Below are 25,227 nucleotides of genomic sequence, written 5' to 3'. Positions count from 1 at the left end.
GGTCTATAGATACCATGGTTAATATATATTAAGGCCATCAGGATGAAGAATAGCAGTTGTTGGATTGTAGCTAAGAAATTGTTTTATTGGTGTTAGGAACCAATATCGAGTATGGCAAACTCAGATAAGACAGGCGTTGATCGTGTTATGAATGATGCGACACATGCCAATGATGCTACGATTGTGAGCCTTAGAATTTCCGAAGGTGTTCTTCAAACTATGATAGACGCAACTGTTGGGAAGGCTGTGAAAAAGGCTATGAAAAAGTTCAAGGAACCCTAGGCTACTCGCTCCAAATTTTATCTAGGACCACATTTCCTTACTCATAAGGAGGATCTTGTTCATGCCTCAATTGCAAAAGATGAGCTAAAAAGGAAAAGGGAGGAAAATAACTCCCAGAGCTCTATGAAGAAGAACAAACAAAAGTCCAACCAGAAACCGGTATGCAAGACCTGCAAGAAGTGCCATTATGGGAAATGCAGGTTCGAACCAAAATCCCAATCACAACCAAGGTTTTGTGGGATTTGCAAATCAGGGGAACATAAAACGTTGGACTGCAAGGACATGGAGAATGCAGTCTGCTTCGGCTGTAATGAGAAAGGCCACATCAAGACCACGTGCCCTAAATATGTCAAAAGAAATGCAGCTAAAGAAGGAAAGCCTAAGAATGAAAGCGCCTAAATACCTGAGCTAGTTCATAAATACTGGCCTCAGGTACATTCCCTAAATTTTATCAGAAAATTTAAATGCTAAGAGTCTTTATTTTGGTTCGGATACCAATAAATCCTTCATAAACGATAGGTATAGCAAGCTTTTAAAAACGTTTCATAAAAACCCTATATATTAAGCGTAAGGTAAAACCTACAGGTAGAAAATTCACAGGAACCATTCCTTCTATTCCTGTCGGAAATCTTCAATCATAAAGTCCTAATGTACCCTCTCTCCAGATAAAGTACAACATCCTATAAAATTCATATCCCTTTGATCTCCATCGATTTCGAATACCAAATGGTATGACGAAAGCGCCATATGAGGATTTGTGTATCCTAATATGTTCCATAGATTGCTTCCATGCCTGATCAGTATGGGGGTTTAATGCATGGAACCACAAGGATATTCAAATAAGCATATGGTACCAAAGTCAACCAGTAGTATTCAAAGAGGATATCTAGAAAATGGAAAAAAAAAATTTCCAAGTAAATGTCTTTGATTAAATCTGTGGACTCGTACATGAGTCACTCATTTGACACAAGCAAGGATGGATGAACTGGAGCCTGAGATTCGGAAAAATCTCTGTAATCTCTTTGTATCTTGATTATCTTCTCCTAAGACTACCCTGTTTACCTCCCGAGGGACGAGTAAAGTTAAGATTTATATCCCATTTAGGACTGCATCATTATTATGAAATCTCCAAGACAGCTAGTACCATTATTGGAAAGGGTCGAAAACCCTGATTAAGTAAGTTTTGAAATAGAGGATTCATATATCCTAACTCAATATTCCGAGAGTTCAGTATAATTAATTAAGTAAGATGGTTCATTCTGCTTATGCATTATTACCACAACCCTAAATAGGCATCGATCAGGAAATTCCATCAACTGCCCAGGATCGTCGACTTGTTCGACTAATGACAAGGATTAGCTATTCCCTGAAATTAAATTAAGTAGTGGTTGGAATAACCATCTTACCTTAAGGTAAGCTTTCTATAATGATTGATATATAAGCATCAAGACTGCTCCTTTAGAGACCTTGTATAGGTAGAATGTTAAACATCTATTGTTGGGACAATAGATTGGTAAGCCCAATATTCAGGATCTGAAAGTTGCATTGGAAACAACAATTAAGATCATACAAATCCCTAATCATCTGTAAGCAGCCAATATTTGGCAGAAAATCAAGGATTACGGAAAATAGCAAACCTCCTAGGTTCTTGATAAGGAATAAGGTTCAACAAGAGGTATCACCCAGGAAGGGTGTGCCAAATTGTTAAATTTTCAGGCTAGTTAAGCCCTGAATATATATAGAATCATTCAAAGGAAATCGAATATATCGAGATCAAGTAGCTTATAAGCTAAAACCTATTTAAGAAGCTTGACGGAGCTCGCAATATACTGCATACTAGTGACTGAAGGATGTATTTCACCAATAAGTCAGGAAACACTATCACACAATGATATGCAGAGGTATGATGTGATAAGCATCCTGTGTCGATTAAGGATCGACAGGATTAGAAGCCCCAAAAGATACATGTACCTATTATAAAGGTCAATTGGAGTACCTTAGAGGCTCAAAGGTACTGGATATGTTTGACAAATATTCCTATAGACACATGTAAGCTTGCAAGCAAGAGTGTATACCCTATTGTACAACATGTTAAAACCCTTGTAGTTTACTGTACAACCTCTTCAAATTTGTTAGTATATATAATTAGATTCAGGTTAAACAAATAATATTCATATTAACATATAAAACCCTGTGTTATGTCCGGTTTCATCTATATAGCACAACATTTGAATTTGTATTGTATTTGATCACATTAAATTTTTGGGTTAAGTCTTAAGGCTAAGAGTTGGCTACAAAGTCTAAATTTTCTAAAAAGTATAAAAAGTCATAAAATATCATAAGGTCAACCATAAAACACACAAAAAACCACAAATAATAAATGAAGATTACTAAAACATCATTTCTGTGGGTTTTATTTTGTGTTTTGGATGATAAGCCTCTAATTATCGAATGACAAACATTATTGTGTTTTATGTTGATTAACATGTGTTTTATATTCATAGTTCTATGATGATGTATTTGAAGTTTTTATGTACTATTAGGGTTTGAATATGGTGTTTTAGTAATCTTTACTATGTTAGTTGTGGGTTTTAGATGTATTTTATGGCTGAAATTATAATGTTTTATGACTTTTTACACTTTTTAAGAAATTTAGACTTTGTAGCTAAATCCCACCTAAGTCATGAAACCCCAAGGTCCCAGACCATTAGTCTATATGTTATGGAGTAACAGCCACTACCACCTGGAAATGGTTAACCCTCATTCACACCCCAACACCTCCTAAGCCATGCCTTACCCGAATGAAGCTTCCTTGGCGTGAGCCCCTTCAAGCTGCAAACAACTTAACCACCATTTGATGCCATGTGGATTAAGTATCATAATTTTTCAATTTTATATAATTTAAATATTATTTTGTAACACCTTGAAAATTTGCGTCCTATAATGTATTGACACGTGTCATAAGCTTGAACGAGTCAATGAATACTATAGAAGGACTAAAGTTGACAAACATAGAAAGTATGTGAATTCAAGGGTTCAAAATGTCAACAATGGATAAATATGCCCTACAATATCCCTACATGATGTTATACCCTTAAACGAATGATTCATGGATCATACGAAGCTTATTGTGAAAGAAAGTGAGAAATTACAAACTACAGGGGTTAAATGTGCCAACATGTTTAAGTTATACCTCTGAGTGACCTTTTAGCAAACCCGAAGCTTTGTAAAGGTAAATTATGCTCACTAGAATAAGTGATTAAAATTTCATAAAGTTTCGTAATCGTATGAGAAAGTTATGATCAAATTCGTGTACAAGGGGTTAAAGCGTTAACGTTGAAAGTTAGGACTTTTCGGGTAACAATAAAGTTAACCGGGGACTTAACAAAATGGGTATATGCCTTGAAGCCCCTAAACATCAATTTGGAGGGCTCGAAGTGCAAGAAAATGATGTCTAATCAAAGTTCGAAGAGCCAAGGACCATAACACAAAAATCAAAAGTTGAAGATATTGTCAGATGAGGCCTCGCGCCACGCGAGGGTCCTTCTGATCTGAATTTTTTTTTGTTTCTTGCTTGCCTTTTTCATTCTACTCGACTTTAACCGATTTTCCACATATTGCTTGACCCCTAAACCACCCCTAAACATCTAGAGACACTTGTTAGTGAGTTGTGGTAAGTGGTAGACTTAGATGTCAACATTTTATGGTGAATTGATCACTATATAAAGCCCCTAAGTTGCAACATTTCAATCACACCTTCATCTGCACTTTGGATCATTTCTGGAGCTCAAGTCTTCTCTCAAGTGATCACTAATCAAGCTTAGGACTTCAGTAAGTTTGCTAATCCTTTCTTAGTTAAGTTTTAGCTTAAAAGTCAAACCGTCGTAAGTAACGGTTGACTTAATGATTAATCACTATTGGTCCAGTGATTTATCAAATCAAGGTGGTTATAAGTTGGTAATCATGTGGGCTTTAAACCCTTAAAAGGGCACCCTCTGATTCCCATTCTAACTAGGTCAAATGTCGGGTCAAAGTTGTTTATAAAAAGTCAACAGAAGCTTAATTTTCGATTTAACGCATAAGTAGCAATGTAGAAGGCGTATAACCTATTTTATCATTCATATAACTTGGTAATGAGTTTAAGAACTGATCTAAGCTTGTTGATCCGACAATTTCCTGTTTTGACCCGGTTCGGAACCGAAGGTCGCAAAACTTTGACTTTTGCTTTGACTTCAGTTCTGACCCGTTTTAGTAGAGTCTAGAAGTGCCTTAGGACTTCCTTAGGACCAAGTTACATGGGGGTATAACCCTCCGGGATTGGTTCTTTGTTTGTCTATTCCATATGGACGTTTCCGTTAAATGCTCAATATTGACCATAATGCCCTTTGGACTATAAAACAAGAATTTTGGAAAGGGGAAAGGATAATAATCCTTATTACTGATTTATAAATTTGTCCCTAAATTTTCATATCAGTTGGAGGTCTAGATTAGGAGTTATGCTCATTAGCGTAATTATAACGCCGTTTGGTAAGTAAACGGCGCAATTAGCATAAAGCCTATCTAAACCCAATTTTTGACACCAAACCTTTTACCCACTGATGTATTATAATATTTTGAGATTTTTAAAGATTTTTAATTATTTTTAACCTGCTCATAACCTACGGTTATGACCTCGATTCGGTAAATACCGAATATACCCTTTTCGGACATAAAATGAGTTCTACATAGTATGTTAACACGAATCCAATTGCTACTGATTTTAAATAATAAATAAAGTATTTTGAACTTTATAACCTGGTCAGAAAGCTCAGATTTCCTGTTTAACCTGGAAATCGCTTTTATAATCTTTAAAATGACCGAAATACCCCTACGGGGCGTATATTGGGGTTAAACTCGTTTTGGGCAAAATGAAAGATACCCTACGGATATCACAACATATTTAGAGCATATTGACTTAGGAAACCTGTATAGGACTCTTACGGTTACCCGATACGCCTCCTGCGCATTCGGTTCAGTTTATTTAACTAGTTTGCATAAATTAGCCGAAACGGGTCAAACCATATCACTTTTATCTCAAAATTCAGAATGTGCTTAGTTTACCCATAATATACAAGTCTCCAAACTTGTCGGGTCTAAATCACATTCCAATCCGGTCTTCGCTTAATCATGCGTTTTGAACCGTAAACCTTTCCTTAAAACTAACCGGTCTAAGTTACGACTTAAATAAGACCCGTTAGGAATCTAATAGGTTAATAAAACCTTCGTTCCAGATTGAGAGCCCGAGTAGAAGTACTTGCGCTTGCTGATTAGAATATACGGCTGAGTATAAATTGCTTTTGCTAGCTCAGGTAAATACTTTTAACTTATTTTCCCTATACGGGCTTGGGATACGGTATTATAATAATACTGCTTGGTCGGGTATTGAATGTTTAGTCAGATTGTGATTAAATTATTGAGGTAACCCGCTTTAATCTGTATTGTTTGAAATAAAAGCCTTTAGGGGTTAATGACCATGTCCCGGATATCCCTGACATCATTGTATTATAAAATGGCCACGCCTTATGCACGAGGTGTAGGCATACCTTTGACAGTGCATAAGGGAAACGGTATCTCACTCTCTTGTGGGCCTATACTTGTGGCGTGTCTATTAATCTTGACTCGATTTCTACATCGGGCCCTGAACGTACGACGAACATGTAAATCTGTATACAAGATTATAAAGATAATTGTCCCAAGTTATAAAAGATAAGTTGTTCCTTGTGCATTCAAATCAATTTTATTAAACCTTTTCAAATGAGTCGGTTAAATTTATTTACCAGTGTAAACTGACGTATTTTCCAAAAGGGTTAAGTGACAGGTACTAAACGTAATTGGCTGGAAGCTCAGGGCGTTAATAAGGAATCTTGCAAGTTCTAGATGCCTAAAGTCTGTTGAACAGATTTCTTTTATTTTGATCCGCCTATGGATCCTTTACTTTCCGTTGTAATACTTTGACATTACTTTATATTCGGAATGTAATATATTTATCTTTTGCTTCCGCTGTGCATTTAAATATTGTGTGGTTTGACTATATTGTTACCAACTACGTCACGGTAATCCCCCACCGGGCCCACCGGTGAAACACGTGGAAATCGGGGTGTGACATATTTTAATAGATGGTGGTTAGTAAAAGCTTGTGAAACCATTACACGTACATACCTGGTAATCACCTTTTGATGTGATAGTGAAAATTAGTGAAACAATATACAAAGAATCCCAACTTTTGTGAGAGGGATCGACACTAACTTGAGGCCCAATCAAGTGTTGACACGTGATGTAACGCTCCGCGTTTTCATAACTTTTTCTAAATTAGAAATCGAGTCCTAAAAATTTATTTTTAGAAACTTGCCTCTTTCAAAATTTTAATCCGTTGTATCGTCGAAAATCTTTTATCGTTATTTTACTTTCGTTATAAATATCGTTGTTTATGAATTGTTTAGTTAATTAAATTAATTAATTTTACAATTTAAAAAGTTTATTTTTTTTTTATTATTTTTTTTTTATTTATAATAAATCTAGCTAGGCTCGTTGAGCTTTAAAGTTAGTTCATACAAACTAACCTAGTCGAGTTAATTCATAAAGTTAGTTTATTTTAAGAGTTTTATAAAATCGCTTAGTTAATTAAAGTCAAGGACGATTTGAGTAAGTTCTGAATCTGAAACTTGAGGGGCTATATGCGTATTTAACTGAATGTAATAAAAAAAAACAAAACTAAACCTAATCCCCATTCAAAACATGGCAGCCGACCTCTCCCTCTCTCGATTGTATAAGCAGACAACACAACTCACAACCCTCAGCCGACATCCCCCTTTCTTATCCTTCTCTCTGCGAAATCCGGTCACCGGAGCAACTCATTGCTCGGCAGGCTCACCCACACCCCCTCTCCTCCTCATCGAACTCCCTCCTTCCTCCGATTGACGAACGAGCGACCACCACCACCACTGTCGTCCGGTGGTGGCGTGAAGACGAACACGAGAGAGAGAGAGAGAGAGAGAGAGAGAGAGAGACGTGGAGAGAGAAGCGGAGGAGAGACGACGGTAGTGCCGTCGTCTGCGGCAGCGGCGTCAATCGTCCTCGGGATCGAGTCTTGATTTGGCTTCGGTTCAGCTTCCATTCTCAGGTTCGAGACCCGTTCGATTTCAGTCCATTCCGGTCGTCATCTATTCCGGTTCAGGTTATGTTTCAGATTAAAGCTTAATTAATCTCAGTTTTGATTTGGGTGTATTTGGTTAAGATTTGTTTTGTTCGGTTCGAGACACGGGTCGGGTCAGTTAACAAGGAGTCATGGTTTTTACTCGATTCGGTTCAGGTTACCGGCGCCGACGTCGGCGACGGCGACTGTGGTGGTTCTCTTTTGTTGTCTTTTCTGCTCGATCTCAGACTCAGCGGGTTCGGGTTCTGATTCAGATTACGTGTTGAACTCAGGTCAGAATCTGATTTGGGTTTTGTTAGCTCAAGTTCAATTCATGTTCATTTTAGTTTTTGTTTTGTTGTTTCAGTTCCGTTCGGGTCAGATTTCGATGTTCTGTCTCGGGTAGTTTAGGCTCGAGTCGCACAAGGGGCTTGGTATACGTATGGGTTCGTTGCGGATTATATCTCGATGCTATTCAGCTCAACCCGGTTCGACTCGGTATAATAACGCTTATGTTAATTACTTTGTCTCATAATTTTTTTTGTAACGTCTTAAGTCGCGGATCCGAACACTACACGATTTGTAAGCATAATAAAAGCGTATAGATACATATATTTATATCGTTTGGTTACTGTTTATTGAATCTTGAACATATAAATCGATAACTTTAGTTGTCGGGATCGTCCAAAAACAGAGGAAACTCTGCCCGTTTTTCGTAAAATTCCGTAAAGCGAAACGCGCTAATCTTATAAAACGAAACCTATTGAAGTTCTATATGAGTCAATATTTTTTTTTATTATTATAATCATTATTATTTTATCGTCGAACCATTAAACGTATTGAACTCAAATAATTTTTATAAAAATAAATTTAAATGTATATCTAATTCGACAATACTTCTATAACATTTTCGATAAGCATAATTTGGAGCATTGCTTGAACTATATAATATATATATATATATATATATGAATATATATATATATATATATATATGCTTATCCGTCGACTCATTATGCTTTAAATCTCACTTCAAATCCTCCGTCATAATCCTGTTTTACTCGTGCGCCATCGTTTGCCCATATAGGGTGACCTCGGTGCTCCGTCCTCCTAAACTCGCACACTCGTCAACACTTGGATAATCGGAAGACTTAGCATTTATGTGAGTATACTCGATCCCTTTTTCCCCTTTACACTTTGGGATGCAACATGTATACCTATTCAAAACAACTTTTATGCTTAAACAAAACATACTCTATCTATGAACGAAACATGAAACTATTGCGAATATTTGCTATGCTTGTATGCTCTATGAACGATTTGGAACGTTATATGCTCATTAACTTTGCTAGCCCACCTTAACAATTATAGCGCTATAGGAATAACGCCCCGCCCGCTATTCTAATTGGGTATTGTTGAGTTAAACATTTCTATCCCGCTAAACTATTGGGATTAGGCTATTGTGCGTTGTATTCTTGGGTTTGATCATATAGTACGCCAAAAATTGCATCGCTAGTAAATTTAATCACTATGTTACATGTTGGATATGAGTTTTTATTCTATTATGCTATGTAAACAAACTTGTATACTCGCTCTTTGCTTTTGCATTGAAACTCTATTTTAATACATGTTGCAGGTTGACAGTCAAGATGTTGAAGAATCAAGTTAGGATGGACTAGATACCCATTTTAATAATAAACCATGTTTGTTGCAATTTGTCTTTATTTGAATCAATGTATTTGAGTTTAGTCATTTATGAAATTTGATTTAATTTATATTGTCACAAATAGTGTTATGATGCTTTTGAGCGATTTGTTCGTCTCATCCCGATGTTTCCGCCATCGGTTGGGGTGTGACAGATTGGTATCAGAGCCATAACTATAGGGAATTAGGAAAAGTAGGAATGCTTTAACCTAGTCTATAGTTTTAGAGCTTTATTCGTATGTTTTGCTTGAAACTACTTGCATGCTACTTTACTTGCTTTTATTGATTCTCTTTTGATCTTTTAAGCATGATTTGTCACTTGTGTATTAAAGCTTGACATGCTATACTTGTTTTATTATGCGTTAATATTTGTTTCATTGTTCTCTCATTCATGTGTTATTTGTGACATACTTTTTATGAGTTAATAATTGTTTCATTATTCCATTCTTTATGTGCCATTCTTGACATGTTTATACTTGTTCGTCTAATCCTTGACATACACTTTTCCTCATACATGTTACTCGATTAATCTAAATCCGACAACTTGTATTGTACAAAAGAGACGAGTTTACCAAAATAGGCGTGAAACCCACAATTTGGTAAACAACTCTCATCCTGCTTGATTTCATTTTGTTGTACGAAATTACACCATTAAGTTAGGAGTGAAATCCACATCTTAATGGAAATTTCAAATTTCAAATTCAATTTCTAGTGGACCCTCGTTAACGTGTCGAAATTAAATTTTGACCCAACGAGTACCAACCACACTTAGGGTACGAAGTCGTCAAGCTAGGGGTGAAACCCGCACCTCGTCGACTAGTCCCACTCCTTGATTTTCAAAAATCCCGCCAAGTCTCGAAATTCTCGATGGATTGGGAACATGTAATAACTGGAAGGGTGAATACCGTTAACCGAGATATCGGCGAGAGTATTCCACCTATTAGGCCAAAGCATGTTTCTTAATTCCAAAAGATCTGTCGATCACTTTGGTTAGTCAATGTTCCGTTTGGAACCATCCAAGTTTTATTCGAACGTACGCTTTATTATTTTCGATCTTTTATGATGAAATTCTCTCTTGACAATTTTGAACCATTTTGAGATTTCACTTTTGCGCATACGTCATACTATTACTTTTCATATGGTTATACATCACTAGCATGCATAATTTCTCGTAATTTTATTTTTTTTTACATCTTTCTTTTTGTAACAACAAGTGGAGACATATCGTCGAGATAGGAGTGATTTCCTTACCTTGACGATTAACTCCGCTTTTTTTTTCTCATCTTACAACGACCTCACCAATGGGTTAGGGGTGATTCCCTCACCTAGGTGATCGTTAACGATACTTCCTTTTAATAGACTATATTATGTAAACACGATCATGTTTATATCTAAATCGCTTAACATTAGTCAAATCTCTAATTATACTAAAATGCATTGATTATATAAACGAACTTCTTATCTTACAATCTATTTTCATATAGCTCACACACAGAATTCGTAATTCTTTCGTAAACACGCTTATTTCTCGACATTCAAAACTATACGAAATGCTACTCACCAAGTTAGTCGGTTTAATAAGTTCATTGCCCACAAAATTTCGTATTCCACGTAATTACTAAAACACACTCGTCTTGCATCACATTATACAAAAGATGGGTATTTTTCAATTGATAATCAAACCAACTTTTCATACAAAATATTACGAATATTATCCGATCGTTTATCAAAACTCTTCCAAGATCATCAGAAAAAAAAAAAAGGAAACATTTTATTAAGGACACCTTTCACGATCACTAAGTTCATATACCAAATTCCTTTTTCTAAGGATTAACTTTTTTCACAAGAATCTTGTAAACTTCAAAACTTTCTAATATAAAAGTTACTTAAAACGATGCAAGCTTGTTAATCCCAAGAACTTTTCAAAACCTCGCTCGATACGCCAATTAAATTCAAAACACATGGGCAAGGAAACTTCATAAGAACCGACAAGTTCTCAACTATGTAAATTCTTTTGAAACCCTAATAGCATTTCCATTCTTTTACAAAGTATCCTTTCGCATAACCAAAAGATGTTTTCTTTTATATTCTCCTTACATCCACAAACTAGATTTTACATTCTATGACAACTCAATCTATTTTAACTTCATGTTTTTCGCAAACAACTATATATGTATATCATTTTACACGTTTTAGTCAACATCTCACAACAATCTCACGCTCGTCACTCGTTCTTTTTCCTTCATACTCAAAACTTTTAATCTCTTACGCGCATAAACTTGTGTATTTTGATTTATACTATAAACAAAATCATTATTTCCTACATCCATACTTATACATTTTATGCCTTCACTAACGTTCACACTTACACATGTATGTTATACTCATGATTCAAAATTCATACGTTTTACGTTTATACACACACTCACAATTATACATTTATGTTGTCCTTACATTCATGTCTATACTACATTCGTATTCATATTCATACGAGTTATGTTTTCATTTACACTTTTAAAACTTTGTTACACTTATATTCATACACATGTATTTTATTCATACTTAAACATTCATGTTTTACACTTAATTTTCACATTTACATCCATACTCATGCATCTTGTGTTTATACTCATATTTATACTCGTATTCACACTCGTACTCGCATTTATACTCTCATTTATACGATTTATGTTATACTCGTACTCTCAATTATACTTTCATTTATACGATTTATGTTATACTCGTACTCTCAATTATACTTTCATTTATACGATTTATGTTATACTCGTACTCGCAATTATACTCACGTTTATACGATTTACGTTATATTCGTACTCGCATTTATACCCACGTTTATAAGATTTCTGTTATACTCGTACTTTTGTTTGTACTCTCATCTATACGAATTGCGTCTATACTCACGTCATTCGTTTATGCTCAAATTGTACTCCCGTTTATATTCATTTTTTTATATACACGTTATGCTTATACTGGTAAGCGTACCCTTATTCATGCATTTGTGTTATGCTCGCATGCGTATTCACGTTTAAACTTATACTAAGCTCGTGCTTTCATTTATACTCAAAATTTATACATTTGCACCTGTACGCGAGTGAAACCCGAGGGATTCGCTTACGTAGGCTTTATACTATTTGAACGTAAACATGCTTATATGCTACATTTCTATGCTCACGCATTTTGTTTTCAAAATTTATGTATACCTTGAGTCATACGTAACTAGTACAAGCTATGCGGATCATGCGACGGTCAGTATAATCGCGGGTGCACACGGGATTATAGTGATGGGCGTATGAGAAACCATAGAGTGTACTACTGTGTATGGTAGGACACGGGATGTAACATGACACCGAATACGAAACGGACGTAACGTGGTCAAAACATGGTGGATATGCCGTTGGTACTTCCTATATATAAGTGTTTTCACTATGTTACCAAACTTTCGTAAAACGGGCCGTGAGAAATTCAGTGTTTTGTAGACCTTTTGGACCTAATACAAACTTTAAACAACTCACAAACGCATTATATCCGATTATCCATGACGAGACTTCATTCTTGACACACTACCTTGTCTATCCGATACTCACGCTATTCTCATAATCGCATTCGTTTATTAAATCAATCATTTACTGTTATACTCCCATTATTCTCCGTCTTTTATATAAACCCCTTTCGTAATCAAGTCTATTTAAACGTTCGAATCCTAATCTACGTCCTTGCTTTTGAAACTACATCTCTATTCTGTATTCTTCTGCAAACACCCGTAGTTGGTCGTTACCTCGAAAACCATTTTTGTATACTAAATTTTCCCTTTTAAATGCGACACATTTTTATATTTATACCTCTCCAAGTTGATTCAAAACTGTGTAAACTCACACACGTGCACGCTTTTACTTATGCTAAATATCTCGATTCTTTTAGTTAAAATGCTTTTCTCCAAGGGTTTCCTCTTGAATAAATTTCGGGACGAAATTTCCTAAAGGAGGGGAGACTGTAACGCTCCGCGTTTTCATAACTTTTTCTAAATTAGAAATCGAGTCCTAAAAATTTATTTTTAGAAACTTGCCTCTTTCAAAATTTTAATCCGTTGTATCGTCGAAAATCTTTTATCGTTATTTTACTTTCGTTATAAATATCGTTGTTTATGAATTGTTTAGTTAATTAAATTAATTAATTTTACAATTTAAAAAGTTTATTTTTTTTATTATTTTTTTTATTTATAATAAATCTAGCTAGGCTCGTTGAGCTTTAAAGTTAGTTCATACAAACTAACCTAGTCGAGTTAATTCATAAAGTTAGTTTATTTTAAGAGTTTTATAAAATCGCTTAGTTAATTAAAGTCAAGGACGATTTGAGTAAGTTCTGAATCTGAAACTTGAGGGGCTATATGCGTATTTAACTGAATGTAATAAAAAAAAAAACAAAACTAAACCTAATCCCCATTCAAAACATGGCAGCCGACCTCTCCCTCTCTCGATTGTATAAGCAGACAACACAACTCACAACCCTCAGCCGACATCCCCCTTTCTTATCCTTCTCTCTGCGAAATCCGGTCACCGGAGCAACTCATTGCTCGGCAGGCTCACCCACACCCCCTCTCCTCCTCATCGAACTCCCTCCTTCCTCCGATTGACGAACGAGCGACCACCACCACCACTGTCGTCCGGTGGTGGCGTGAAGACGAACACGAGAGAGAGAGAGAGAGAGAGAGACGTGGAGAGAGAAGCGGAGGAGAGACGACGGTAGTGCCGTCGTCTGCGGCAGCGGCGTCAATCGTCCTCGGGATCGAGTCTTGATTTGGCTTCGGTTCAGCTTCCATTCTCAGGTTCGAGACCCGTTCGATTTCAGTCCATTCCGGTCGTCATCTATTCCGGTTCAGGTTATGTTTCAGATTAAAGCTTAATTAATCTCAGTTTTGATTTGGGTGTATTTGGTTAAGATTTGTTTTGTTCGGTTCGAGACACGGGTCGGGTCAGTTAACAAGGAGTCATGGTTTTTACTCGATTCGGTTCAGGTTACCGGCGCCGACGTCGGCGACGGCGACTGTGGTGGTTCTCTTTTGTTGTCTTTTCTGCTCGATCTCAGGCTCAGCGGGTTCGGGTTCTGATTCAGATTACGTGTTGAACTCAGGTCAGAATCTGATTTGGGTTTTGTTAGCTCAAGTTCAATTCATGTTCATTTTAGTTTTTGTTTTGTTGTTTCAGTTCCGTTCGGGTCAGATTTCGATGTTCTGTCTCGGGTAGTTTAGGCTCGAGTCGCACAAGGGGCTTGGTATACGTATGGGTTCGTTGCGGATTATATCTCGATGCTATTCAGCTCAACCCGGTTCGACTCGGTATAATAACGCTTATGTTAATTACTTTGTCTCATAATTTTTTTTGTAACGTCTTAAGTCGCGGATCCGAACACTACACGATTTGTAAGCATAATAAAAGCGTATAGATACATATATTTATATCGTTTGGTTACTGTTTATTGAATCTTGAACATATAAATCGATAACTTTAGTTGTCGGGATCGTCCAAAAACAGAGGAAACTCTGCCCGTTTTTCGTAAAATTCCGTAAAGCGAAACGCGCTAATCTTATAAAACGAAACCTATTGAAGTTCTATATGAGTCAATATTTTTTTTTATTATTATAATCATTATTATTTTATCGTCGAACCATTAAATGTATTGAACTCAAATAATTTTTATAAAAATAAATTTAAATGTATATCTAATTCGACAATACTTCTATAACATTTTCGATAAGCATAATTTGGAGCATTGCTTGAACTATATAATATATATATATATATATATGAATATATATATATATATATATGCTTATCCGTCGACTCATTATGCTTTAAATCTCACTTCAAATCCTCCGTCATAATCCTGTTTTACTCGTGCGCCATCGTTTGCCCATATAGGGTGACCTCGGTGCTCCGTCCTCCTAAACTCGCACACTCGTCAACACTTGGATAATCGGAAGACTTAGCATTTATGTGAGTATACTCGATCCCTTTTTCCCCTTTACACTTTGGGATGCAACATGTATACCTATTCAAAACAACTTTTATGCTTAAACAAAACATACTCTATCTATGAACGAAACATGAAACTATTGCGAATATTTGCTATGCTTGTATGCTCTATGAACGATTTGGAACGTTATATGCTCATTAACTTTGCTAGCCCACCTTAACAATTATAGCGCTATAGGAATAACGCCCCGCCCGCTATTCTAATTGGGTATTGTTGAGTTAAACATTTCTATCCCGCTAAACTATTGGGATTAGGCTATTGTGCGTTGTATTCTTGGGTTTGATCATATAGTACGCCAAAAATTGCATCGCTAGTAAATTTAATCACTATGTTACATGTTGGATATGAGTTTTTATTCTATTATGCTATGTAAACAAACTTGTATACTCGCTCTTTGCTTTTGCATTGAAACTCTATTTTAATACATGTTGCAGGTTGACAGTCAAGATGTTGAAGAATCAAGTTAGGATGGACTAGATACCCATTTTAATAATAAACCATGTTTGTTGCAATTTGTCTTTATTTGAATCAATGTATTTGAGTTTAGTCATTTATGAAATTTGATTTAATTTATATTGTCACAAATAGTGTTATGATGCTTTTGAGCGATTTGTTCGTCTCATCCTGATGTTTCCGCCATCGGTTGGGGTGTGACACATGACATAAATTGTTTTTCTTTTTTGAGATTTTGTTTGAATAAAAAAAACATGAAATCGAGTTTGATAAATAACAAATGGTCATGACCTTATAGTAAGGCATTGGACCTATCCAAGAAATCGAGTTTTACTGTTGAGTCTACGCTTTCATTAATGTTTTGTTACAAAACGCCTACCCCTATTGTAGAACGCGGACGTATCCCACTAATTTAAGATAATAAAATATGGACACTCCTTATTAGTCATGATAAATTTTGTATCGATACCGGTACTGTATTATACTAGTATCAATCGAACATGTATGGTACGGTATTCGGTTATAAGTCTAGCTCAATTCTGGCATCTGTGGTATGCGGTACAATAAAAGTTTGAGACCTTTAACGGTACTGTACTATATTGATACAGTATTAGTACTATATATGTTACCAATATCTGGTTCTGGTTTTAACTGACTGGTACTATATGATACGATACTAGTTTGATATGGTACGATAATAGTCCCGATCTCTTTTTTACTCGCTTCTTTTAACTCTTTTGCACTTTATAACCGGGAAGAAATTTGTCATTATTTCATATATAAATAAGCACGTTTTTTGTACATAACCACTTGTACCTTATGCTTTGAGAGTTTTTTTTTTAAAAAAAATTGATTTTTTTACTTTTACCCAAAGGTTTTTAGCTTTTGTAATTTTAACCCTACATAATTTGGTTTTTTAACTTTAACCGAAAACTAAACCTGATTTTTACTTTTAACCCAAAGGTTTTTAGCTTTTGCAATTTTAACTTTACATAATTTGTTTTTTAACTTTAACAAAAAACTTTTCATTATTTGCAATTTAATTTCACTATTTTTGTCACTTATACTTTTCATCTTTGGTAAATTTTCGTTTTACGTATAGTTCTAAATTTTTCACTTAATTCAACGCAACGTACGAGTGTGGTTCAACTTTTTTATGTTTTGTTTCAAATTTTGCAAGTTAATACGGCGCAACGTGCACGTGTGGTTCAACGTTTTTACCTCTATTTTTTCATGTTTGACAGGTTTGTCGCAACACGCAGATCCTAGGTCGAGTCAATGTTGGTGGTCGATGACGGTTGTGTGACATTAGTACTATTTGACACCGTTTTACGCCTCGCCGCAACGCGGGGTGTGCTTTGAGGGTTTTCTAAAGAAAAGATGGTTATGCATATGGTTGTCATGACCTTGGCTTTGGAGTTTTCAAAAAAAAATGATTTTTTTACTTTTCATCAAAAAGTATTTCATAAATTACTTTTAACCCAAAACAATTTGTTTTTTTACTTTTAACCCAAAATTTTTTATCTTTTGCAATCTGTTCTCGCAATGTTTTTTACTTTTAACTTTGGTCCTTTATAGTTTTCATTTCCCGCAAATTTTTCGTTTTATGTTTGGTTTTAAATTTTGTGACTTAACACCTCGCAACGTGCGTCTTTGGTTTAACATTTTTACGTTTCGTTCTAAATTTTGCGAGTTAACACGACGCAACGTGCGTGTGTGGGTGAACGTTTTTACATCGTCTATTTTTTTCCCGTTTGACAGATTTAACATAACGTATGAGTCCTAAATCGACTTAGTTATAACTAAAGAATTCCCGCGGCATTGTGACGGGTCTCAATTCTAGTTTAAATATAAAAGGCAACTTTTTTCAATAACTTAATTAATTAAGCAAGGGCATTTTAGTCAATAAAAAAAGTAACAATTTACAGATACATCCAAATCAGCCGTTCTTTCCTTCCACTAACCCTAATTTCGTATTTCCCCCTCTTTTTCCCTCTCTCTCTCTCTCTCTCTCTCTCTAACCCACCGTCTTCGTTTCCACCACTCTCTCTCTCTCTACAAATCGCATACTTTTCTGCAATCTGATCAAACCACCATCCAATTAAAGCAGCTATCTATGGGGAAGTACTTGAGGAAACCAAAATTAACCACTGATGTTGTTGCACATATGGACCTCTCACAGTCCTCTCTTGGTGTTCGAACAAGAGCCAAAACCCTAGCCTTGCAGAAACTTCAAGCTGCTGGAATCACCCAATCAACGCCGCCGGAACGACACTGTGAGCTGTCGTATCTCCAGCTTCGTAGCCGTAAGCTCGAAAAGCCACCGTGCTGCAGGCAACAAAACCCTAATTTGGTGGTTCGTTCGGGTGGTTCAGGTTCAGTTGGCCCCGGTTCGGATAATGTGAGTGTTAGGGGTTTGGAAGAGGTAGAGGCTGTTTGTGATTTTGGTTCTGAAGAAACTTCACTTGGGGAAAATAATGTTGATTTTGATGGCATACAGAGGTATAATTAATTTTCTTTTAAGACTAAATTGCATTTTAGGTTTTTTTTTTTATATGTTTGAGTTAAATTTCAGCCGGTGTCTTTTAACTAAAAGTTAAAAATTAACAGGTTAGAACAAAAGTACACCGCCATCATAGAACTTATAAAGAAATCAGTGTAATTTCGTTTGTTAAAGAACTTAGTACATAAAATGCAAATTTTTATGATCTATATGATTTTGTTTAACATTTTTCTCGTTTTCAGGAAAAGTTGATTTCATATAATTTTTATGTTTTTCTGAACGGTCAACATAATCAATCCCAAACACTCTCGGGGTATCCATTAGACCAAATAGAATACTCTGATAGTAACCCGAGTCCACCAACAATTCCGAGGAAAACCCGGTAACCCACCCGTCGGTAGGCATGACGGTGAAATTACCGGTAAAACCTGTTTGGCTCAAGGATCGAACCCAAGTTTCCATGGGTCTTGCCCACGAGTGCCTCACTCTGTACCAAGTGAGAGTTGAACTTGCATCTCCCAAAAGAAATGGAAATCTTTTCCATCACTTAATCTAGAGAATATTGACATAATTTAATTAGTTTTAATTAGTTTTATGCTATTGGTAAATGAAGGAATATGCGTATTTGGGTTTATTTATTTATTTATTTATTCTTTTAATATGTGTTTGTGATTCTTAGGGAACTAATTCTTGTCTTATGTGGGTGTCAGTATTTTTTAATGTTGGTTGATAATGCTCTATGGAGGGGTCATGTGTAAAAGTGTTTTCATTTCCTTTTCAATGCATCATCAACATGTGTGCACCTTTCAATGGGGTTTCTAACTCTCAAAATTGTCCATTATTTGTGCAACCAGACCTTTAAAATGCAAAAAATGTACACATTTTGGCATATTATTTACATGTTTATGCAAAAATGGATACATTTTTGCTATGATTGCTGAGTCACCAAATAAGTGGTCACACACTTGTACAATTTTTGCTGACATGGCACAAATTATTACACCATTCAAGATTAAACTGCAGTTGTTTGATATAAAATCAACAAACGACATTGACCATAAATCTGGCCAGTTATGTTTTAAAATGTGTTACTTTTTCCCTTTTTTTCTTACCAAAACCCACAAATCAGGGGTTGAGAAATGTTGCTGTGTTTGAAACCAACATTGTTATTATTGGCCACATGGTCTCATTTATTAAAAACTGTCATCTTTTCTGTATAAAGACAATTTCTTTAAATGGATAAATTTTTGTGAGCTAAAACTGTGTAGCATCTATAGTTTGCATTTGATGATGAACTTTGTTAGAAAAAAAAAATCTAAAACAAAATCTTGTTCTATCACATGTTGACCATTGCCATTTCATAGTTTAGATTTCAATCAAATGTTAAAAGGGGCCCACATAGGTTGTATTTATCTTGTGTCAGTGAATAGTTCACAAACAATTGGAGCAGAGGAAAAGTGAAAAGTTTCACTTTCACCATCATTATTATTGTGTGAAATAAATCCTTTTTTGGTTCTTGGTATTGTTTGTCTTTATCCTGCTAACTGTTTGTAACGCGCATTGCTGCATCTTTTTGGTGGGTCCTGGTCTAGATAACTTGTGTTTTTGGGATTATAGCAAAAGAAAGAATCTTGTTTTTAAAGATTAGGTAAATAAGTTAACTTGTGTTCTTTTGATGCAATTTGCTACTGCAATAGTATTTTGGTTTTATTTTCTTCTAAATTTTGTTATGCTAACTGTCATATGTAATATAGAGGCACCAGGGAAAGCACACCTTGTAGCTTCATAAGGGGCTCAGATGACATTACCACCCCCGGTTCGAGTACAAAGCCTACGGACAGACATGCTTCTAATCGGATTATACCTTGCGCACACGAAATCGAGGAATTCTTTGCTTTTCATGCACAGGAACAGCAACGGCTTTTTACTGAGAAGTACATTAACCTAGACCTTTAGTCTCGTAAGCATGTTTGACTTTGTTGACCAAAGGTTGGATACTCATTTGTGACGTTGAATGCAGGTACAACTTTGATATTGTGAATGAAAAGGCGCTAAAAGGGCGTTACGAATGGGTGAGAGTGCAACCCTGAATGTAATAACACATTGGAGGATAGCATAAGGAAGGAAGTAGGTAGGAGTGATTAATGATCTCTAGTGTTATGTAAAGTGCAAACAAAATAGTTGTGTAATCTAATGATCTCTCCAAGATAACAGAGCTGATGAAGTTGCACACTTAACATATTATTATTAGGGTAGATTGCAAGTCATAAATAATTGCTGGAATTGATGTTCATTGTTGAAAAGTATGCATGCCTTGATGCTGTAATGGTTGTTCCTCAAAAGCTTATCTAATATGAGTTAACTGGAGCCGAAAAAAAAATGTTTTTCTGTTTATGATTTGGTTATACCTGGCTGTTAATTTGCTTTGGCGAAAAGTTTTCGGTTTGTTTGCTAAAAGGATTCACATCTCATTATATTATATTATATTATATTATATTATATTATATTATAATTATAACTATCTTACAATCCCGTGTATTACACGGGTTGAAGGACGAAAAATATAAATTATAAATTTATATATAATCCTTATTAATGAAATGACTTATTAAAACCCTATAAATAAGTAACTTTTTTATGCATATATGTCTTGTTTAGATAAATTAGTAAAATAAAAGAACAGTTATATTTTAGTTACTTGTATATATGATTTGATACTTTATTAATAACTATCGTTTATATCCAAATAATATATTCTATCTTAACAAATATATATGGTTAGGGTAAAATGAAAACTTCTACGAGTTTTGGGAAGTTAGAGAACTCAACCTTACAAAAGGTTTTTTTGATTTTTTTACAAAGGATGTGAATGAGCGGTTAGAGACTCAGGGTGTTAAACTTTTTGATTTTGGATTTAAGTGGTTAAAACCATTAAAACATAGGGACTTAAAAAGTAATTTACTACTAATTAAATTTAAAATTGTACGTTTGATCTCTAACTATATTAAATAATATTATACTTATTATATTATTTGATACATTTATATTTGTTATAGATAATTATTAATTAAATTTGAATTTAGACGTTTATCTCTAACTATATTAATTAATATCATATTATATTTTGTGCATAAAATTAATATGTAATACTATTATTAAAAGAGATGAGGCACCAGCGAGTGACACGTGTACAAAAAGATTTTCATTTATTAGTATAGGAAGATTATATTATATTATATTATATTATATTATATTATATTATATTATATTATATTATATTATATTATATTATATTATATTATATTATATTATATTATATTATATTATATTATATTATATTATATTATATTATATTATATTATATTATATTATATTATATTATATTATATTATATTATATTATATTATATTATAATTATATTATATTATAATTATAACTATAACATGGATGAACAGTGTTTGTTATTATTTTTTTCATTTTGTAATTTTTTTGCTTTTTCACTTTTTTTTTTTCCTTTGTCTTTTTCTTTTTTGTTTTTTATTGCATGAACAATGGTTATCACCTACGTCATGACCATTGGTTGCTTTTAGTTTTTTCCCATGCTTTAACTTCTTTTATTTGCCTTTTTTTTTAATCTTTTTGAGTTTTCTTTTATACTTTTGTGATTTTTTGTTTTTGAGTGAATTTCAATGACGAGTTGAAAATTGACGAGTTTTGTCCTTTATCTTTATACTTATTTTCAGGCGCTTTCCTTTATCTTTATACTCATTTTCAGGCGTTCTCCTTTATGTTCAAAATTGACGAGTTTTGTCCTTTATGTTTTCATATCATACACGTTTTGTTCTTTAGGCCTAACCCAGTTAGTTTTTTCAGTTAAATTTGGTCATGTGCAAACACATGAGGGCATTTTTGTCAATCCAAAGGTTGCAGAAGCTTTGAGCTGTAAATCTGCCGTTGAACTTACATTTGAATTGACAAAAATGCCCTCATGTGCAAAGCATATGACCAAATTTAACTGAAAAAACTAACTGGGTTGGGCCTAAAGGACAAAACGTGTATGATATGAAAACATAAAGGACAAAACTCGTCAATTTTAAACATAAAGGACAACGCCTGAAAATGGGTATAAAGATAAAGGACAATCCTTGAAATTCACTCTTTGTTTTTTATTTATACTTTTGTATTCTTTTACATCTTAACTTATAGCGTTGACACTTGCAACCATTTAACTTTATAAAAACTTTGTTATTAAGTTTTACGTGTTTATTTTTATTTACGTCTTGGTATAAATTAAAATTGATTTGCGTTATTATGCGTTTAGACGTGAATTTTTCGCGGAAATGAGTTGGGTCAAGTATAATATGTTCTCATCTATATAATTATGTACGTTTTCAGTTAGTCTATATTTTAACGTAATTTTTTGGAAAATGAGTCGGGTCAAATATAATACACTCTCGCGCTTATTTTTATTTACGTTTTCAATTTCTCCACGTTTTGACGTAAATTTTGTTCGGAAGCGAGTAGAGTAAAATATAATATCTTTTCATTAGACGGTATAAATTCGACTCACTTTGCGTTTTGACATCGCTGCAACGTGCCGTAACTATTTTATTCGTACTTATTTTATTGCATGTGTCGGTATAAATTCAAGTTGGTTTACCTTTCGTTGTAATTTTTTTTCTTCAGAATACGTCAAGTCAAATATAACACGTTTCTATACTTATTTTTATGTACTTTTTTTCTTTCTTGATTTTTTCTAGACTATATTATTTCTATTTCTATACTTTTCTTTATTTTTAGATTTTTAGTTTTACTATCCTTTTCTATTTAGGTTATATTTAAGACAATGTTTAACTTTTCATTTACAATTAATTTAAAATCAGCCAATCTCGCTGTCGAATTTAAATTTATTTTTATGGTTTCCGATCGATGTAAAAAATGTGTCAATATTATTTTGAGTTTATTTCTTTCGGTTGGTTGTTATATTGAACCAGAATAGATATCGAACGAAACCTCGCAGCGTAGCGCGGGTTATCTCACTCGTTCACAACATTTTCACCAAAATCAACACTCGTCTTGATTCCTAAAATAGACACTGTAAGTAGGCCTGGCAAATAAAACTCATTTGTGTTTTTTAAGTTATTTTGGGTCATTTTAAAAATGAGGAGGGGCCAGGATGGGTTAAGAAAAATAACTAAGGATGGGTCAGCATGGGTTATATAATATCTATTTAAAATAATTCGTAGGTAAGGATACTACGCTTGGTAAAAATGGGTAACTCAAAAAAGAGCATTATATGCAGATTTTTCATCTTATTCGAGTGTTCGTAGATGTTGGCTTCACAAATAATAAAAATTTTAAAAATAATAAAAAAATTAAAAATAATAAAAATTTTCTAAAAAAATCAAAAAAAAATCTAAAAAATAAAAAATAAGAAGAAAAATAATAAAAAAATTCTAAAAATAAAAAAATAATAAAAAATCCTAAATATCTAAAAACTTCTAAAAAATAAAATATATATATATATATATATATATATATATATATATATAAAATCAAAAAAATTCTAAAAAAATCAAAAAATAATAAGAATCCAAAAAATTCTAAAAAATCAAAAAATAATAAGAATCCAAAAAATTCTAAAAAATCAAAAAAATAATAAAAAATCCAAAAATTCTAAAAATTCAAAAAGAATAATAAAAAATCAAAAAACATCTAAAAAATTAAAAAAACATCTAAAAAATCAAGAAAAATAAAGAAAAAAATTCTAAAAAATCCAAAAGATAAAAAAAATCCAAATATTCAAAAAAAAATCAAAAAAATTATAAAAAAAATCCAAAAAATCAAAAATATTATAAAAAAAATCCAAAAAATTCTAAAAAATCAAAAAATAATAAAAGAAGCCAAAAAATTCTAAAAATTAAAAAAGATAAATAATCCGAAAAAAATAATAAAGAATCAAAAAAAATTCTAAAAAAATCAGAAAAATAAAATATCCAAAAAATTCTAAAAAATAAAAAAAATCTAAAAAATGAAAAAAAATCCAAAAAACTCTAAAAAATCCAAAAGTTTCGAAAAAACTTCAAAAAATAATAAAAAAATAAAAAAATCCAAAAAATCTATAAAATAAAAAATATTAAAATCCATAAAATTCTAAAAAATCCAAGAATTTCTAAAAAACTTCAAAAAGTAAAAAAATAAACATAATAAAAATCCAAAAAGCTCTAAAAATTAAAAATCCAAAAAAATTCTAAAAAATCAAAAAACACTAAAAATTTAAAAAATAAAAAAAGTATAAAAAATTAAAAATTCCAAAAAATTATTAAAAATTCAAAAAAATAAAAAAAAAGTTTTTATGACTTTTTATAACTTTTTTATTTTATAGAATATTTTATGATATTTTAGATTTTTTATTGAAATTTTTAGATTTTTTTTATTATTTTTATATTTTAGAATTTTTAATATTTTTTTATTTTTTATTATTTTTCTGATTTTTTTAGAATTTTTTTGGATGTTTGTTATTTTTTTTGATATTTTATAATTTTTTGGATCTTTTTATTACTTTTTTGATATCTTTAGAATTTTTTTGATTTTTTGCATTTTTTAATTTTTTAGATTTTTTTTTGATTTATTAGAATTTTTCTTATTTTTTTATTTTTTTGAATTTTTTTGTTTTTTATTACTTTTTGATATTTTAGAATTTTTGGATTTTTATTATTTTTTTATGATTTTTAGGATTTTTTTGGAGTTTTTTAATTTTTTGATTTTTTTTTTGATTTTTTAGAATTTTCTTGGATTTTTTATTATGTTTTTGATTTTTTTAGGATTTTTTGTATTTTTTATTATTTTTTTGATTTTTTTATTTTTTTTATTATTTTTAGAATTTTTTTTTGATTTTTTAGAGTTGTTTTTTACTTTTTAGAATGTTTTTTATTTTTTTAGAATTTTTTGGATTTTTTTATTATTTTTTTCGATTTTTTAATTTTTAGAATTTTTTTGATTTTTTAACTTTTTTTAGATTTTTTATTACTTTTTTATTTTTTAGAATTTTTTGGATTTTTTA

General features: G+C 32.8%; 1 protein-coding gene and 2 long non-coding RNA genes across 3 annotated transcripts; all 3 read left to right on the top strand.

Moving 5' to 3' along the window:
* Window positions 1–7,030: 7,030 nt before the first annotated feature.
* LOC110936751 lies at window positions 7,031–9,225 on the top strand. The gene is made up of 5 exons (XR_002590247.2): window positions 7,031–7,441; window positions 7,556–7,746; window positions 7,821–7,951; window positions 8,541–8,615; window positions 9,090–9,225. It is a non-coding gene; the product is annotated as an uncharacterized LOC110936751 (long non-coding RNA).
* A 4,376-nt stretch (window positions 9,226–13,601) lies between these two features.
* Window positions 13,602–15,778, top strand: LOC110936752. Its single transcript, XR_002590248.2, has 5 exons — window positions 13,602–14,000; window positions 14,115–14,305; window positions 14,380–14,510; window positions 15,094–15,168; window positions 15,643–15,778. It is a non-coding gene; the product is annotated as an uncharacterized LOC110936752 (long non-coding RNA).
* Window positions 15,779–17,638: 1,860 nt separating this feature from the next.
* Window positions 17,639–20,544, top strand: LOC110936753 (cyclin-dependent kinase inhibitor 3). Its single transcript, XM_022179166.2, has 3 exons — window positions 17,639–18,163; window positions 19,919–20,098; window positions 20,185–20,544. Exons 1-3 carry the CDS (start codon window positions 17,778–17,780, stop codon window positions 20,252–20,254), a joined length of 636 nt encoding a protein of 211 aa, XP_022034858.1. The 5' UTR covers window positions 17,639–17,777; the 3' UTR covers window positions 20,255–20,544.
* The last annotated feature ends 4,683 nt before the right edge of the window (window positions 20,545–25,227 follow it).

Source organism: Helianthus annuus, chromosome 4, assembly GCF_002127325.2.
Source record: "Helianthus annuus cultivar XRQ/B chromosome 4, HanXRQr2.0-SUNRISE, whole genome shotgun sequence".
NCBI classification, from domain to species: Eukaryota; Viridiplantae; Streptophyta; class Magnoliopsida; order Asterales; family Asteraceae; genus Helianthus; species Helianthus annuus.
This window is presented reverse-complemented; position numbering and strand designations above follow the sequence as displayed.